The following is a 19,343-nucleotide window of genomic DNA, read 5'->3' on the forward strand; positions in this document are numbered from 1 at the left end:
ACATTTTTGAAAGAGCAATGTAGAATTGAAAATCATGTGTTCTAACTGTGTTCCACTTGTAACACAAACACATTGTCAGTTTCACACGCAGAAGCAAACCGCGGTGCACAGAGAACATGCTAGTGAGGTCAGTCAGCAAGTTGGCCCAAGGAAAGAAGAATGTCAAATACTTGTGCATGATATACATTTACATAGACTAAGTAATATAAGTTTGTCAAAAATCTCTAAGTTAATCTCTTTTGATTGGGCAGACCATTCCAAAGTTTAGGTGACATAAAGCAGTGAAGACACCTGTCTGGTCTGGTGAGCAGGTTGTTGTCCAAGGATGTCAAGATTTGTGAAGAGTAAATTCAAATGAATGATTTACATCTGTTAACAGGTATCTGCAAGAATTCAGCTGGGATGAAACAAAGACATATACATTATTGTAAAACAATAATTTCATCCTTGAATTACAGAAACAGGAGGAAATGTGAGCTTTTGAATCATGAGATGTAGTTAGTGAGTCTCCTGAATCCCAAATGACTGTATGTTGGTGGAGGTGTGTTTGACACATGCAGAGGGCAGGATGGGCTAGTTTACATGTGCCATGAACATGCCATGTTCAGTGTTCAAGAAAAGGAAAGGAAAAAAACACTCAATTGAATTACTATGATTTTAAAACCCAAATGAAAGCACACCAAATGACTTTAACAACAAAGATTTGGGTGGCATGCTAAAAGAAAGCAGAGATGAACCAGTGTATAAGTTCAATTACCTGTAGTGTTATTTTAAACCTTTTCTAGATTATGTGAAAAGTGGTCAAGGGAAACAGGCAGTGCTCGGGAATGAAGCGACAGAGGACAACCACAATCCAAAGTAACTGCAAGTATTTTTTTCTGATTTTCATGGAATTTGCTGGGGCTGCAAAGTAGCCTACAATTTATTAAATTATTAGATATATACTTTAAACTTTCATGCATGCAGTGGAGAAATAAAAGTACATTTACAACCTGTAGTTAAGTTTTCTATTTAGCTAGCTTTGACATTTTACTTCACATGTCATATTTGAATAGAATTTTCAAAGCAACACAATGTCAAACTTAGCTTGAAATGGCCAGCTGTCTCCAAACAGCACAGGTGTGACGATGCGTGAATTTTAAAAAATGTATTCACTGTAGCAGACTTTTATTTCTTCCCCTGAGTGTCAGATGATTGGCAGGAAGCAGAGCAAAACAGAGTGAAATGAGGATAAAACACAAAGTTTCTTCATACTTACCATGATGCATTATCTTGCACCATGAAGATTTATTTCATATTGAAGACAGATGAATCGCAGGAAATGGAAAACAATCTGTTATCTGCAGCTGCTTACAATAACCTGTGCATGTCAGTGTGCTGCTATTTCACCATTTTCATTATCATTAAAGCTGCAGTAATTTTTTTTTTTGTTTGTTTACTTGTGATCTATCCAGTGGTATTTGATACTGAATCATGTGAATCAAATCCTGCATTCAATTCCATTTATGAAACAGAAGGTGAACCAATATATTATATGATGTTACCAGACACAAAAAAGAGCCACAAAATGCATATCAATAAAGACTGAAAGCTGCTGTTATTAAAGGAAGCAAACAGAATGTACAAACAAAAAAGAAAATCAAATGATTTTGATCAGAAAGTCTTACCTGTTGGGCTATCTACTCCACTGAATGCTGAGTCTCCACCTCCCCCCACTGTGGCCTTAACAGGTACAGAGCCAGTGCTGGTTGTAGTACTGTTTGTGTACTTCTTGTTGCCACTATACTCAGTGCTGCTCTCGTCATCCTGCACTGTGGTAGCTCCCGATTGGATGCCAGAGTCTGTGGCATAGTAAGTCTGCTGCCACTCTGCCACCTTCACCACGCTGTCTGCCTCACTCACTGCAGAAAACAACACACATCTACTGCAACCAGTAATATCTACGGCAGCTATTGTAAAGTGGTACATTGGTTGCACACCTGCAGCTAATGAAAGTCTGAACCTAGCGGTTAACCTCAGTGCAAGCCCTTCCTTATAGTAATTTCTCACAGACTTAACACAATAAAACAAACAATGTTTTTTTGTTGTCGTTGTTTATGATGCACACAGGTCTGACTTTCAAGGGTTTCTGAAGCTGGTATAGCTAATATTACCTACTTCAACATTTTTCTCATGCCATTACCAGCACATGCAACTTTTTTTGTACCACAATCTGCATTTTTTACTCAACAAGGAAGTTTGCTTTTAGGACTTTCTGCCAGAAAAGTTGAAAAAGTAAACAGTTTTAAGAATGCAAAGTATACAACCAGACGAATCGGTAGTTAAATGGCTTAAACAATCATCTAGCAAAACTTTCCTCTGTATAACTTAAACTAGTTATTATGTTTTTCAAACATTGCTTCAGAAAAAAAAGTCTTGTTTCTGGCAGAATAACCCAGTCGCTGCATTCTTCCACGGGGGCGACCGTGGCTTAGGGGGTTGGGAAGCGCACCTGTAACCGGAAGGTTGCCGGTTCGATCCCCGGCCTTTCTGTCCTGGTCGTGGTGTCCTTGGGCAAGACACTTTACCTACTGGTGTTGGCCAGAGGGGCCAATGGCGCGATATGGCAGCCTCGCCTCTGTCAGTCTGCCCCAGGGCAGCTGTGGCTACAACCGTAGCTTGCCTCCACCAGTGTATGAATGTGTGCGTGAATGAATAATGGCATTGTAAAGTGCTTTGGGTGCCTTGAAAAGCGCTATATAAATCCAATCTATTATTATTATTTCTATTGGGCACAACCTGAGCTTGTGGGCTGCTGGCCATAGAGCCTGGGTGTTGACTCAGGTCAAGCTGCACTAAGACTCTTCAGTGAGTAGCCTCACACAGCTCACTGAATGGTCTCACTGTATGCAGTGCTGCTAATTCTACCATTTATGGAATAGTACTATTACTAAACTACTACCAATTCTTGAACCTTTCTGTGACAAGTGCAACCTTTTATTGGTAGTATTACCTTTAAAGATGGTACTGGTGTTATTGCTAGAGTATATACTATTTCTAATGCAATTACCAGATCTCATTATAACTTCTACGTTTCCTGCTAGGAATACATATTAGTATTAAACACTGAACTTCATACTAAATGCTACCACTCAGTACTACCACTAGTGTTCCTTCTACTACTGCTACTTATTCAGCAACTAATGCCAGTGCTGCTACTTCCTCTGCTGCTGAAAATACTGCTATTTGCACTAAACTACTAAAATGATTCTGGTATTGCTACCATTACAGCTACCATTAATGCCTGTTTTGTAAGTACTGTAACTATGATTATTGCTGCTGGTAGTCCTAATAATTCCACGTTTTTTACTACAGAAGTGTCATTCATTTACAGATAAATGAATGACAAAAGCAGCAATATACTGCTTGTACAATTACAAGACTACTACTACTAATCACTGATACTATGAATATAGGAGCAGTGATATACCTGTACCTGTATACCAGCTAGTCCTAATAATAAGTGCAGTGCTCATATTGCTACTTGTAGTGCACCTATTTTTTACTATATCAACTACTAGGACTAGTGTTGCTTCTGTTAATTATCCCTGCTGCTTGTGTCAGATACTAATCCTATTTCAACTTATGTTTCTACTGCTTTTACTTTTTCTTCTTCTAATGATGCAGATACTGCTTCCAAGAACCACCAGTTTTCCTCCCACAGCTATTACCACCACAATGAGTTTAGGCCAGAGCTGGGTGCTATGGTGACAGAATACTTACTTTGCATGGACATCATCTCCATCCACTGGTACTGCTGCTTTCACTGACCTCTCACCTGCAGGAGAATACAGGAATCATTAGGTCTGCACACAGGCTTGAAAAAAGATTCAAGATTAATCCTCTAGTCCGACTAGCCTGGGCAATCACAAGTGACCCCTTGCACCCCACCGACCACCAGCCCTCTGGTCAGCGCCTCACATCAATCAGGTCCTACACCTTCAGTCTTACAAACAGCTTATTCCCCTGGGCCATTCGGACAGTACACAAACATCCACCAACCTCCCCACATCCCACCCATTCACACCCAACCAACCTATCGAGCCACAGTCTAACTACTTCCAAGCACTTTAAAACTTCTTCTGTATTGTGTGCCTTTCTATTGTTGTTGCATATATTTCTCTTGTTTTGTATATATTCCCCGTGATTCTATGTATTTCTTCTGTTTGCCATTCATTCCTGTTGTGTCCTATTTATATTTTATTCTGGCAGAGTTGGTGTGAGGCACCTACAATTTCGTTGTGCATGTACAGTAAGAATGATCATATGGGTTACAGCATAACTCTGAAGATGATGATGGCCCAGTTTTATAAGCTGAACATTTGGGGGCATATCCAGTCTCAGAGGCATCTTTACACAGCCTGCACCTGGGGTCTTGCCTGGTGTGATAGACCCCAGCCTCTATGGATCTTGTGCTCAGAGCTTGTTCTGTGCTGTCTTTCAGTTCAGCTGCGTACAGCCACTGGTAGGATTTCTGGGTATCAGCCACTTCCTCTATCTGCCGGTGGTACATATCATGCAGGGGGCTGTCCTTGCATGATGGTTCCTCCTCTCGCTCCACCTTCTTCTGTCTCTGGTTTCTACTGCATTAGGTAATCACAAAGCACTTTCGGTCAACTGTGGCCATCTTTCTGATGTACTCATGGATGTTTGTTGTCCCATTCTGGACAGTGGTTCTGACACTCACTAGTCCTTGGCCTCGTACCTTTCGCTTAGTGTACAGTTTCAGGGTGGTCAACTTGGGGTCGATCCCTCTATGCATAGTGACAACCTTCCTTGGCTTGATGCCAATGGCTTCAATCTCCTCTTTATCCCAGTTTATAATACCAGCAGCGCACCTGATCACCAGCAGGGAGTAGGTGGTGATAGCCCAGATCTTGTTCTTTCTGTTCAGCTGACTCCTCAGGACTTGCCTAACCCTCTGCAGGTATATGGTCATCGCAGCTTTCCTAGCACCCAAGTGGATTCCAAGCAAATGGGAACCAATGTACTATGTATGTACCAATGTATTTGCAGGTAATTGCAGCCATCCTCAATGTCTGCAATGTTGCATTCTGCTAGCACGATCCCCTGAGTTCTGACAGTCTTCCCTCTCTTTGTTACCACCCAACTACATTTCTACTACTACAGCTTGATGTCATCCAAGTAGAGGAGGTGGCTGATAATTGTGTCATTCTGTATTCTGTATCCATAGTCAGTCATGTCTGTGATGTCACTGTGGGGGTTCAGGCCTATGCAGACCAGCAGTGGGGACAGGGTAACTCCTTGGTAGATCTCGCACTTAAAGGTGATTTGTGCAATTGGCTTAAAGTTGGCCTCTATTGTTGTTCACCAATTCCCCATTGAATTCCTAATGAGTTCCTTGTAAAGTTTTAGGCATTCCAGGATCCATGTGTGAGGCATTGAGTCACAGGCTTTCTTGTAGTCAATTGTAGGGATTATGCATAATGCCGCATTTACATTTTCTAGTAGACCTTCAGAGGGTACTTCATGGAGTCTTGGTAATTGGCCACGGAGGGTCTACGTTTCCAGCTTCACCGTGATCCTATCTTTCAGTCAGCCGCTACTAGTTGCTTCACCATCAGTCTAGATGTTGGGTATCAAAGATTCCATAGGTCCACAACTTTCTTTTCACGTAACCCCTTCCGCTTGTTTTCATCTCTTGCCGACTTGTACAGATGCCCTGGTCAAGAGTCAAACTCCCGACAATACTGTCTCAGAGACTCCAGCAGTAACACACACACACACACAGATACATGACCAATCAAAAGTTTGGACACACCTTCACATTTAATGTTTTTTCTTTATTTTCATGACTATTTACATTGTAATAACTTCCGGCGCCCCCCGTGTGCGGCAGCCTGTTACAGCAGCTCTGCTCATTCTGAGTTTCTTTCTTTCTTATCTTTTTTCTTCTCGTAATTTTTATAACTAACGTATTAGTAATTAGACTCTGCAACCATGTTCTACCGTTTTGTGCTAGTTCTGGTTGTTTTTCTTAGTTTTTTTCTACTTTTTTCACCCGTGTCTGGGGACCCAGAGCAGGGATCCTTTGTTTACAGTAAGGATCAGCTGTTAGCGCTACGTCCCGCAGCTGTACTGCCGGCGGACAGACCCGACATTCCCAGTGAACTGAGGAAGAAAAGACGGGGGTGTCGTGCTGGGAAGGAGCGCCGTCACCCGAGAAGGAGACGTTATCGACCATCTCTTCCTTCTGTAATTATTGGAAACGTACGATCTCTGCTCAATAAGATGGATGAGCTAACGTCGCTAACCTGGTCACAGAGGGAGTACCGGCAATGTAGCATCATGATGCTAACGGAGTCGTGGCTAACACCGCTAACTCTGGACACGAGCGTGACACTACCGGGATTCCAGCTGCTGCGAGCGGACAGGACGAGAGAGAGCGGTAAGAGGAAAGGAGGGGGACTGGCAGTGTTTGTGCATGACAGATGGTGTAACCCTGGGCACATCACTGTGAAAGAACAACTCTGCAGCAAAGACATTGAGCTGTTAGCCGTTAGCATGCGTCCATACTACCTGCCCCGGGAATTCTCGCATGTTATCGCGATAACAGCGTATGTCCCCCCCTCGGCCAACGCGGATGCAGCCTGTGACACTCTCCACTCTGTGGTCAGCAGACTGCAAACACAATCTCCGAGAGCCCTCTTCATAATATCAGGGGACTTCAATCATGCCTCACTGGACTCCACACTGCCCACCTTCACCCAGTATGTGACCTGCCCAACCAGAGACAATAAAACACTGGACTTACTGTATGCCAATGCTGAAGAGGCATACAGTTCATCACCTCTCCCTCCCCTGGGCAGATCTGATCACAACCTGGTGCACCTTGTCCCTGTGTATGAGCCCTTAGTGCGCAGGGAGCCACCAGCCACCCGCACAGTGCAGAGATGGTCGGAGGAGAGCGAGGAGGCTCTTAAGGATTGTTTTGAGTCCACTGTGTGGGAGGTGATCTGTGACGACCACGGAGAGGACATCGACAGCCTTACTACATGCATTACTGACTATATTAATTTCTGTGTGGATAACACCGTACCTACCAGGACTGTACGGTGTTTCTCCAACAACAAACCTTGGATTACCCCAGAAATTAAAGCCGTCCTCAAGCAGAAGAGGAGGGCCTTCAAATCCAGAGACAAAGAGGAGTTGAAAAGGGTGCAGAGAGAGCTGAGGGGACTGATAAGAAATGGGAAGGACAGCTACAGGCAGAAGATGGAGAACCAGCTTCAGCAAAATAACGTTGGTGAAGTCTGGAGAGGCCTCAGAACGATCTCAGGCCACAAACATCAGAACTCTCTGCCTGGGAGGGATGTGAAGTGGGCAAATGAACTGAATCATTTCTTCAACAGATTTGATTCAGCCATGAGGCAGTCTCCAACATCGGCTGCAGACTCACCCACCCCCACTGCTGCTGTTCCACCTCTGACACCTCAGACACTTCACACCTCCTCTATTCACCCTGCTCACTCCTCCCCACCCCCAACAGCAGCATCCAATACACACTCAACACAAGGCTCCAGCCTGTCTCTCTCAACCACCCAGGTTCGGAGGGAACTGAGGAGGATTAAAGCCAAGAAGGCAGCGGGTCCAGATGGCATCAGCTCGAGGGTCGTCAGGTCCTGCGCGGACCAACTGTGTGGGGTGATGGAGCACCTCTTCAACCTGAGCCTGAGGCTGGGAAGAGTCCCACAGCTCTGGAAAACTTCCTGTGTTGTTCCAGTGCCAAAGACTTCACGCCCCAAGGACCTCAACAGCTACAGGCCGGTGGCTCTGACATCCCACCTGATGAAGACCCTGGAGCGGCTGGTCCTGGCTCAGCTTCGGCGCCTTGTGAGCTCATGACTGGACCCACTTCAGTTTGCCTACCAGCCTGGCGTTGGAGCGGATGATGCCGTCATTCATCTCCTACATCGTTCCCTCGCTCACCTGGAGACCGCTGGGAGCACTGTGAGAATCACGTTCTTTGATTTCTCCAGTGCCTTTAACACCATTCTTCCCTCGGTTCTGAAGGACAAGCTGGAGAACTCTGGAGTGGACCATCACCTCACTACCTGGATTTTGGACTACCTCACCGACCGACCACAGTATGTGAGGACTCAGGGCTGTGTGTCGGACAGGGTCGTCTGCAGTACGGGGGCCCCACAGGGAACGGTTCTGGCTCCGTTCCTCTTCACCATCTACACTGCAGACTTCTCCCACAACTCCACCCAGTGCTTCCTGCAGAAGTTCTCTGATGACTCTGCAATAGTCGGCCTCATCACTGATGGGGACGACAAGGAGTACAGAGGACTGACTCAGGACTTTGTGGACTGGTGCCAGCTGAACTACCTCCAGATCAATGCCAGTAAAACCAAGGAGCTGGTGGTAGACTTCCGCAGGCACAAGCATCCTCCACTGCAACCACTGAACATCCAAGGTATGGACATCAAGGCTGTGGACAGCTACAGGTACCTTGGTGTTCATCTGAACAACAAACTGGACTGGACTCATAACTCAGACGCCCTCTACAGGAAAGGGCAGAGCAGGCTGTACCTGCTGCGGAGACTCAGGTCGTTTGGAGTGGAGGGCCCACTCCTGAAGACCTTCTATGACTCTGTGGTGGCCTCAGCCATCTTTTACGGTGTGGTCTGCTGGGGTGGCAGCATCTCTGCTGGGGACAGGAAGAGACTGAACAGGCTGATCCGAAGGGCCAGCTCTGTTCTAGGATGCCCTCTGGACCCAGTGGAGGTGGTGAGTGACAGAAGAATGGTGGCTAAGCTGTCATCCCTGATGGACAACATCTCCCACCCCATGCATGAGACTGTGACAGCACTGAGCAGCTCCTTCAGTGGGAGACTGCGGCACCCACGGTGTGGGACGGAGAGATTTTGCAGGTCTTTCCTCCCCACTGCTGTCAGACTCTACAATAAAGACTTTTGCAGCTGATCAAACACACAAACCCACACATGTGCAATAAGACTGCTATATGTGCAATTCTTCTTCTGACGAAGTTGTGTTTTTGTATTTTCCTACTCAGTTGTATATAGTATTTGTATTTCTATTTTATTCTATTGTATATATTATTCTATTCTATTTTATTCTATTGTACATAGTATTTTATTTTATTTTATTTTATTTTATTGCATTCCAGTGTTTTCTAATTTCTGCTACATAACTTTGCACTTTTGCTGTAACAAAACAAATTTCCCACCTGTGGGACTAATAAAGGCCATCTTATCTTATCTTATCTTAAATTCTCACTGAAGGCATCAAAACTATGAATGAACAGTAGGCAGTAAAAAAAAGAGTGTGAAATAAAAAATGTTATTAATGTTTCAAAATGTTAGATCAAAATATGGAGAGTGTCCTCAGTGGCCAGAAGAGAGAAGGACGCCACACCGAGGATGTGGACAAGTGGGTGAAGAATTTGTCTGACAGATGGCTCACCGAAACAGAGAAAAACATCCTTGCTAAAGGGCTGAATTTTGCTAGTGGAACTGATCACATCCACAGAAACTGCAATTCGAAAAACCAACATTGGAGATGTGGAAGCAGAGCAACTATGGATGAAAGTTTCAACCTGTCTCAGCAATGCAAAGCCCCCAGCATCCAACATCAGCATGGAGAAGAGGAAGGCAATCCCATCAGTTAGTCATGACAACATCATCATCCTTCTGGCAGGCAAGGGTAGGTGCTCTGTGTTGCTAAACCAAAAAGGCTATGATTACAAAGTTTTGTCACTGCTCAGTGACAAAAATACTTATTAGCCCCTGAAACGAGACCCTGGAAGTGGTTACAGGAAGAGGGTGATAGATTGTCTGAAGCAGTTAGAACAAGACAATGCTATTGACCGGACCTCAGGCTACTACAGGCTACACCCAGGGGAATCTATACCAAGTCTGTATGGTTTACCAAAGAACATAAACAGAGTGCACCTTTAAGACCAATTGTCTATATAATCAACTCAGTCAGATCTCCAAGTTTCTGGCTTCAATCCTCATCCAGTAGTAGGCAGCTCTGACCACCACATCCAGAACACCTTGGATTGTGTTGAGAAGGTGAGCGATGTCATTATGGAGGCAGATGAAACCATGGTCTCCTACGATGTTACATCTGTCTTCACTCGTGTTCCAGTCACTGAAGTGTTGGAAGTAGTTTGTAAGAGATGGCGGAGCGACACAATGGTTTTACCGTCGTTGTTGCACAAACCGACGCGTAAAACAGTCTCTTGTTCATCCAGAGTCTTATTTTAGATATAAGAGAAATAGAGAACTCCAAGAAGAAACAAGATAGCCGCTACACCTGGCACACCTAAATGTATTGTGAGGACACTCTGGGAATGCCTAAAACAGGCCTCCAACCTTTGCCAGAACTTTGACAGCATTCTGAGGGAGACTGGGGACATTAAGTCTGAATGGAGCATATTCAGCACCTCCATTGTGGAAGCTGCTGCAATGAGTTGCTGCAATGAGCTGCCTGTCTGGATGGTAACCCCTGAACTAGATGTTGGACACTTGAGGCGAACAGCGCAATCAGGCTGAAGAAGGAATCATATCGGGCTTGGTTAACCCTGTGGGACTTCGGAGACAGGCAATGGAGGCCAAGCAGAATGTGGCTTGGATAGTTGCTCAAGCAAAAACTCAGGTGTGGGAGGAGTTCAGTAAGGCCATGAAAAGACTTTTGGACTACCTCAAAGCAATTTTGGCAAACCGTCAGGTAACTCAGGAGGGGAAAGCAGTGCTCTACCGCCACAGTGTATAGTGTGGGTCGGACTGACTTGAACCGAGGATATTGTCAGGCTGTGGAAGAAATACTTTGAATTGAAAATGTGTCAGTTCAATTAAGGAGGTTCAATTATGTATATAGTGCCAAATCACAAGAACAGTTTCCTCAAAGCGTTTTATTTTCTAAGATAAAGACCCTACAATAATACAAAGAAAACCCCAGCAATCATATGATCCCCCATGAGCAAGCATTTTGGTGACAGTGGGAAGGAAAAACTCCCTTAAGAGGATGGAACCTCCAGCACAACCAGGCCCAGGGAGAGGCGGCCATCTGCTGTGACCAGATGTTTTCCATAGAGGAAACAGAATCTGGGGATGAGGGGGGGGGACTCATCCATCACTGGGGGTGAGGTCATTGAGGCAGTTAACCAACTGGTTGGTGGCAGAGCCCTGGGGGTAGATGAGGTTCACCTTGGTTCCTGAAGGCTGTGGATGTTGTAGAGCTGTCCAGGTTGACACACCTCTACAACACTGGAGATCTGGGGCAGTACCTTTGGATTGGCAGACTAGGGTGGTTTTCATCTTCAAGAATGGGGACTGGAGGGTGTGCGCCAACTATTGGGGGACCGCATTCCTCAGCCTCCCCAGGAAATGCCAGCAAGTGGAAAAGGAGAGTCAGTCTGTTAGTCGTACCTTGAATACAGGAGGAACAATGCAATCTTTATCCCAGTAGTGGAACACTCGACCAGCTCGAGTGCACCCTCAAATACCCACTCGAGGATATTTGAGGGTGCATGGGAGTTTGCCCAAAGCCTACATGTGCTTCTTTGTCTTGGAGAAGGCATTTGACCGTGTCCCTTGGAGTATTCTGCAGGAGGTGCTTCAGGAACCCGTTGCTATGAGCCAATTGGTCTTTATGCCACTGGTGCCAGCCCTTGGGCCGCATTGCTGCCAACAAGTCGGACTTGTTCCTGGTGGATGTTGGATTCTGCCTGGCTGCCCTTTGTAATGATTCTCCTAATAATTTTTATGGACAGAATTTCGAGGTGTAGTCAAGAGGTTGAGGGCTTCCACTTGGGTAGTCTCAGAATCTTGTCTATGCTTTTTGCAGATGAAGTGGTTTCATCTTCTAAAGGCCTCTAACTCACACTGGAGTGGCAGAAGAGTGTAAAGCAGCGGGAATGAAAATCAGCATCTCCAAATCTAAGTCCATGGCCCTTAGCTGGAGAAGGATGGAGTGCCCACTCAGGTCAGCAAATTAGTTGCTTCCCCCATTCGAGGAGTTTAAGTTTTTTCGGGTCCTATTCACAAGTGAGGGGAGTGGGAGATAGATTGGTGCAGCGGCTACAGTTTTTCAGACACTGTGAAAAAAACACCTGAGCAATGGTTGTGGCTAGTTTAGCTATTATCACAAACAAAGGCTTTTGTACGAATTAATAAATACATTTCAGTAAGTGTGTTCAATATTTTGTTTTCCCTGTGTCATGTTTTTGTCAGGAGCCTCAGTAAGTGGAGCTGGTGCTTCGCCTTCTTAAGTCTCAGAAAGTTGAAGTCAGAACATCTCCAGACATTTCCCGTTAATGTATGTGGGCTGAGGGTCAGATCTGCTTCTCCTGAAGTCCACTATTATTATTTTCTTAGTGTTGAGGACCAAGTTGTTATTGCACGATGCTAGTTTTTCCACATCGTCCCTGTATGCAGTATGCAGACTTATCGCCACCTGTGATGAGCCCAACCACTGTTGTGTTGTTTGTGAACTTCACAATTGAGTTGCTTGGGTAGATCTGGGTGCAGTCAAATATGTAGAGAGTGTACTCACTTACACCGTGTAAGCTGTGTACCAACTTGACTTTTGCACAACACAAAAAATGGTCCCAACCCCATTTAGAAGGCAAGAAATTCCACAAATAAACCCCTACAAGGCACACGTGAAATAGAAACCATTTCCAGTGACTACATCAGGAAGCTCATTGAATAAAGGCTATCTTGAGGAATGTAAAATATAAGACATATTTAGGGTTATTTATTAATTTTTTCTTTGCTACATAATTCTGCATATCTTTCTTCATGTATTTGATGTATTTAATATGTATCTACAATGTAGAAAGTTGTAAAAATAAAGAAAAACCATTAAAGGAGAAGGTGTGTCCAAACTTTTAACTCGTAGTGTATACATTACTTCTAACCTTCCTGCTGTGTTCAGGTCAAATCTGACCAATTTACAAATTAACAAACTCATAAATATTGTGTTTTACATCTGATTGCCTCAAGGCGTTATGGCATCCTCCACACTGTGCACTTGAACATATAACAGTGATTATCGCTTCTTTGAATTTTGAATGTTTTAATCAACGTTGTTACATCTGTGGTGTTCCCGGTCAACAGTGACCGCCATAAGAAATGAATGGGTATCCCACTGAATGGGTCGTTCAGTGGGCTGTTCAGCAAACAGGCCACTGAACAACCACTGAATGGACCACTGAACGACCCATTGAATGGGCCACTGAATGACACCCACTGAACGACCCCCACTCAATGGGCATCTGAACAACCCATTGAACGACACCCACTAAACGACTCCCGCTGAACTACCCATTGAATGGGCCACTGAACAGGTGGGTGGAGCGCCTACCAGTTATGTACAATCCAGGCCCTGAGGTGACAGTTGATGAGCACCAGGTTCCTTTCAGAGGTTGCTGTTTCTTCAAGGTGTACATTCCAAGCAAACCAGGGAAATATGGAATACAAATCTGGGTAGCATGTGATGCCAGGAGCAGCTATGTCTGGAATATGCAGGTATACATGGGGAAACCCAGTACTGGAAGGGCCGGAAAAAAAAACAGGGCATGTGTGTTGTGTTGGACATGACAACTGGTCTCCAAGGGCACAATATCCCATGTGACAACTTCTTCATATCATATGGTCTTGGTCAGGAGCTGCTGAAAAGAAAGCTCACCATGGTAGGGACAGTGAGGAAGAACAAGCCTGAATTTCCCCCTGCGCTGCAATCGACCAGAGGAAGAGAGGCACTCTAATCAAAATTTGCTTTCACTGACACACACAATCTTGTGTCATATGTTCCTAAGATGAATAGAAATGTCATCCTGATGAGCACGCTACACAAACACGCCGCTGTTGGCACCACAGAGGACCCGAAGCCCCTTATGATCCAGGACTACAACAAGAACAAAGGAGGCGTTGACTACCTTGATAAGGTAATGTAAAGTTTCATCCATCATGCATTTTATTTTATTTTTATTTATGTGAATCATAGCATTTTGTGTACGGCAGACTAAATATTGTTCCTAATCTCTTATTTATTGTTCCTTTTATTGCAGCTTACTGGTACATACACCTGCAAGTGACTGACAGCCCGCTGGCCTGTGGCACTGTTCCACAACATCCTTGGTGTGTCTGCTTACAACGCATATGTGGTGTGGACAGCCTGGAATCAGGGGAAGAGTTTCAAGAGGAGACTTTTCCTAGCAAAGCTGAGGAAAGCTTTGGTGACTCCTCTTATTCAACGGCGCCAGCACATTCCCCGCACACCACCTGCTCTCCGCCAACAAGCAAATGGGCAGAAAAGGAAGCGCTGTGAGCTCTGTGCCCCTAGAGAAAACAAAACAAGCCTAAGATGCTGCAAATGCGATGCCTATGTTTGCAAGGTCCACCTCACCTGAGTGTCACATGCCATTCATGTGCATTAATACATGTTGAGTTTGGTCTTCAATTTGTTTTTTACATTACATGTTCATTTTGTAATACATTTTCAGTGCCTATTTGTATTTTCACTGCAGTTATTTTATGTCTAATTCTATTTATTCATGTTAAACACTACTTTGAGACATTGTTCACAGCTAAAGAATGTTGAATAAAAATTTGGTGGTGAAAAATGTTTTTTGTGCTAATTTAATAGCAGTTAACAGGGACCAGTCAATTTTGATTGGGAACACTAAAGTAAGGGGGTGGGGCTGCACAAAACCGGAGGGCTATGCTGTGGTACTGTAATTCACTATTTTTGGGCTGTCCTGAAAACTCAGCAAAAAGCCTTCAGTTGATTGTAGTTGATTGAAACTAGAATTAGAGGCCGAGCATTCAGCTTTAAGACCCTTCTTCTGTGGAACCAGGTTTGAATTCAGGAGACAGATACCTTTTCTCCTTTTAAGATTATGCCTAAAACTTTCCTTTTTGACAAAGCATATAGTTAGGGCTGCATCAGCTGACCTTAGTTGTGCAGCAATAGGCCTAGGCTGCTGGTTATGCAGGACCAGAAGAGTCACACACATCAAAATAAAACCTTTTGTGCTTAATAATGAATTGTGAAATAAAATCTGCATTAATAAATTAATTTACAAGTTCATTTTGTAATTCTTTTACAAAACATAAAAGCATTAAAACATTAAAAAAAACACAATTGATTACTCATCCAAGTGACTTTTTCAGTATTCTCCAGTCTCATGGATGAGTGATGAAATGTTATGATGCCTCTGATACCCACTGTGTCAAGTGTCTGGGAAGGGATCTTAAAACTGGATTTTTAGGTGGCAGACAAATGGTGTCATAAAGCAATCCTTGAACAGGTGGGGTAAAAGCTTTTCAGGAAGTTTTTAGGACAGCCCAAAAATAATGAATGGTTCAGTCTAGAAGAAATAAATAAGTCTATCATGATGCATCTGCCAGGACCCGACCAAAGCTGTTCTCTGTTTTGGTAAACTGGTACCAAGAATTTATTAATAAAGGTCAGTGAAGTCAGAACACAGAATCAACCCATTCCAAAGACTTCAAATGTCAACTGATGTGTAGCAGCTTGTAACTCTCTTTGTAACTCTGTGCTGTCATGTTCTTTCTCTACTTTTAAGATTAAGCTTAAAACCTTTTGCTAAAGCATATAGTTAGGGCTCGACCAGGTGACCCTGAATCCTCCCTTAGTTATGCTGCGATAGGTGTAGGCTGCTGGGGATTCCCATGATGCACTGAGTACTACTTCTTTAGTCACTTTTCTCACTCACTATATGTTTATACACCTCTCTGCATTGAATCATTACATTATTATTCTCTGGCTCTTTTCCACAGCATGTTTTTTGTTCCGTCTTTCTCCCCTCACAAAACTGTCGCAGCAGATGGCCGCCCGTCCTTGAGCCTGGTTTTTCCTTCCCACTGTCGCCAAAGGGCTTGCTCATAGTAGGCCATATAATTGTTGGGTTTTTCTCTGTTTTAGTCCTAGTTCCTAAATCCAGTTATCCCAGAACTCTAAATGATGTCAGATGAGATGCCAATACATTAAAATTAAAAAGTTAAAATTAAATTGAACTCAGGAAGTTTATTGACCCTAACTGTAAGATAGATAAAGGGAAAAGTTCTCATGACTACTGATTGTTGACTTTATACGGTCTTCAACAAAATTTAACCTTGTGTTTTAATCAGAAGGCTATTAGAATGATCCGGTCTTATTAACAGTCTTATGGGGCTGGATTCTTCTGTTTTTAACTAATAGGGTGTAAAGAGTCTGGATAAATACCCCCAACACCCATCCCCTTAGGGACTGTGTCTGCTTCCAAACCACCACAAAACACACCAAAAATCTGCAAAAAAACAATTGAAACATTAGCAATAAAAAAAATCACAACGAAAGAACAATACAGTATCCACATCTGCACCAAAGAGTAACACAATGAAATGTGGATTATTAAACTTTAGGTCTCTCTCTTCTAAGACCCTGTTAATGCATGAATAATAACTGATCAACAAAAAATTTACTGTGCTATACAAAAACTTGGTTACAACAGGATGATTGTGTTAGTTTAAATGAATCAACCCCCCCGAGTTACTGTCAGAATCCTCGAAGCACAGCATTTAATCTATTATTAGACTCAACTGTCTACATATGACAAGACAAATAATCAAAATATAAAAGAACCTACGCACCACTTTAATCACACTCTAGATCTTGTTCTGACGAATGGCATAAAATGGAGCATAACAGTATTTCTTGAAAACCCTCTTCTTCATTTCTTAATAGCATTTAATGGATTACACAGATTACACAATTAATTGATATTTAATTGTGTTGTGGTTTGCAGTGTTTTCTGTTGTTTCACTTAAAATTTGTTTAAAAGGAAAAAGCTGAAAATTTAAATAGTTAAAAGTTGAAATGTAAATAGTTGTTTTTTGTATTTTATCATTTATTTATTACATTTTATGTGGAGTGAAATAAAAGTATATTTACGGTGGTCCTTAGAGACAAAGCATGTAAAAACTCAGAAGCACGCACAAATTCAGAAGCACATACAAACTCCAAAACACAACAGAAGTGCTCCAGGATGCTCGGCACAGTGTTGAGCTTTTGTTACCTAGTGGCTACACAAGCCAGGAAGTACCAACGACCGGATTTGGTGTGTGGTAGTAACAGGTAAATGAACATTTTTTTAAAATTATTTAAATATATATGCGTGCTTGTGTATAAATACACAAACAATATACATATGCTTTCATTTGTGTAATTTAAATGATCTAGGTAGCTCTGTTTTGGAAGTTCAGTTAATGCTAGAAATGTGTTTCGTGCTTTGCCTCTGGGGGCCACCGCATATATTTATATATAAACATATATAAATAAAACCACTTTTTTTTTTTACATTAGTAATTCCTTTTGTGCATAATTTTATATTATTGTTAATAATAAATTACTTAAAACAACAAAACAACCTGAAGAGCCGGTTTGGAGCCGAAAGAGCCGGTTCTCTAAAAAGAGCCGGAATTCCCATCACTACTCAGCACAAGGATGACAGAACTTTTCCCCCATATAATAAATAAATAGAACACAGAACACAACATTGAAATAAAAATAGATTAAGACAGATTACGATACCAAACAATACCGGATAAAAGCACATTTACTGGATCTGTTCATCTCCTCTTGCATTTCAAAGTCAATGAATGAAAATGATGACAATGGGGTGTACCTGCCGCTGCAGGGCAAGAGCTTGTGGTAGCTGTAGCACAGGGTGGTACAGAGGAGGAGCTGAACCTGCATGAACGAGACGCTCTGCTTCACTACTTGTGGTCCAGTTAATGATATTATTCTCACCTCTTGTCATGTGCTTACAGGAATACTGCTGTTAGATGCCAAATGAAATATAAACGATGAAGTTTGTTTACTTTTGCAGTTATTCTGTGTTTTCATGTGGGCTGTTACATTTTTCACATCACTGAAATGCTAACAGAGTTGTCCGGCTGTGGGATAAATCTCCTGTAATGTAAATCAATTTACAGAATTATGGACACACCACATTTTTGTGTGGTGACATCACACAACAAAGACATAGCTTTTATTACTGGGGCAACAAAAGTTTGGTGCAAAATGTCATTTAGTAATAACTGCTTAAAAACAACAAACCGTGATGCACACACATTATAGGCTTGAAATACTTTATTAAATGCAGCAACATTTGAAACTATGTACAATATTAATAATAACTACAATTAGTAATTATTATTATTTGCAACAGCTAAGTTTTTGGTAAGCCTCTCCTGGAACAGAGGGCTACAAAACTATGTAAAGTGTAAGTTTGTTTTTTTTTTATCTCCAATGTGGAAAGTTAAAGGGTGAGGTGAAACTTGATTGGCCACCCATTGCTCGTGCGAGGTTTCAAAGCACACTGAGCAATGCCTGGTTGAAGACTGTGGCCTGTGCCATTTCCTCCCTTCACAGGGCGACTTCCTGCTCCCGTGCCTCATTGAGCGGTGGCTGGATGTGATGTTCCCGCTGATCTTGGTTTAACACATCTGCCATCTGCCATGGGAACACTTATGAGGTCAGGTTTGGACTTCTTTCTCTTGTCTAGAGAAAAAGCAGAATGGAAGGAGAAGGCAATGTGAGAATTTATGGGGTCGTCGGAAAGACAAGTAAACAAAAGAGCACTTCCTCCGCCACTGCTAAAGTCAGTGTAGTATGAAACCATCATCGTGTCGTACCAGCGATGAGCCGTTTCTGTGTCATGCCAGAAGGTGTAGATGTCGACGCAGTCGACCAGAACTGGATGACAGACAGGGGAGGTCAAGGCTAATGGTGGTGGATGAAAACCCCTCACATGTAGAAAGCATTTCTGAAACATAAGACATACATAGCATAAGGACACACACGACATGACATTACAACATAAACGAAAAAATGAACCCATAGTAATACTAGTGGTGTTCATCAGATGTTGCTCATATGGCTTTACAATGACCCCTCAGAAGAGGAAGTTAATGCACAGCTAGCGCAAAACAACATGGAGAGCAGTGAGTTTTTACTGCAGGAAGTAGCCAATGGTGTTATTAAAAAAATGTCCAGGCTTGTTCAAGGTGAACACAACACGGGATAAGTACTATTATGCTTGAACACACGAAGGACTCACCGTCCTTCACCATAGCTTCTGCCATGGCCGGGTCGAGGCCACTCTGCCTCCTGATGCTCGCCGGTCAGTGCCCGTAAATTGTGTCCATTTGACTATACCACTTCCAATCCATTCGATTTGCCCCACTTCAGGTGTTGTGGTCCCTGATGGCCCCAGTAATTGCTTTTTTTAGTTTTTTAAG

General features: G+C 43.1%; 1 protein-coding gene across 6 annotated transcripts in view; it reads right to left on the reverse strand.

The window, feature by feature from the left end:
• The window catches only part of LOC100701331 (junction plakoglobin), a 115,247-nt gene that overhangs the window by 53,926 nt on the left and 41,978 nt on the right, over window positions 1-19,343 (reverse strand). For 5 of the 6 annotated variants that reach the window (XM_025906553.1, XM_025906554.1, XM_025906556.1 and 2 more), the window contains 2 exons: window positions 3,763-3,817; window positions 1,668-1,901 (listed from right to left, as the gene is read on the reverse strand). In XM_025906553.1, coding sequence (XP_025762338.1) covers window positions 1,668-1,901; window positions 3,763-3,784 — 256 coding nt within the window. In that variant the 5' untranslated portion in view covers window positions 3,785-3,817. Of the gene's footprint in view, window positions 1-1,258; window positions 1,272-1,667; window positions 1,902-3,762; window positions 3,818-19,343 lie in introns of all 6 variants that reach the window. The other variant, XM_025906557.1, reaches the window with a different exon arrangement.

The sequence above is a fragment of the Oreochromis niloticus genome, linkage group LG4, assembly GCF_001858045.2.
Source record: "Oreochromis niloticus isolate F11D_XX linkage group LG4, O_niloticus_UMD_NMBU, whole genome shotgun sequence".
NCBI lineage: Eukaryota > Metazoa > Chordata > Actinopteri > Cichliformes > Cichlidae > Oreochromis > Oreochromis niloticus.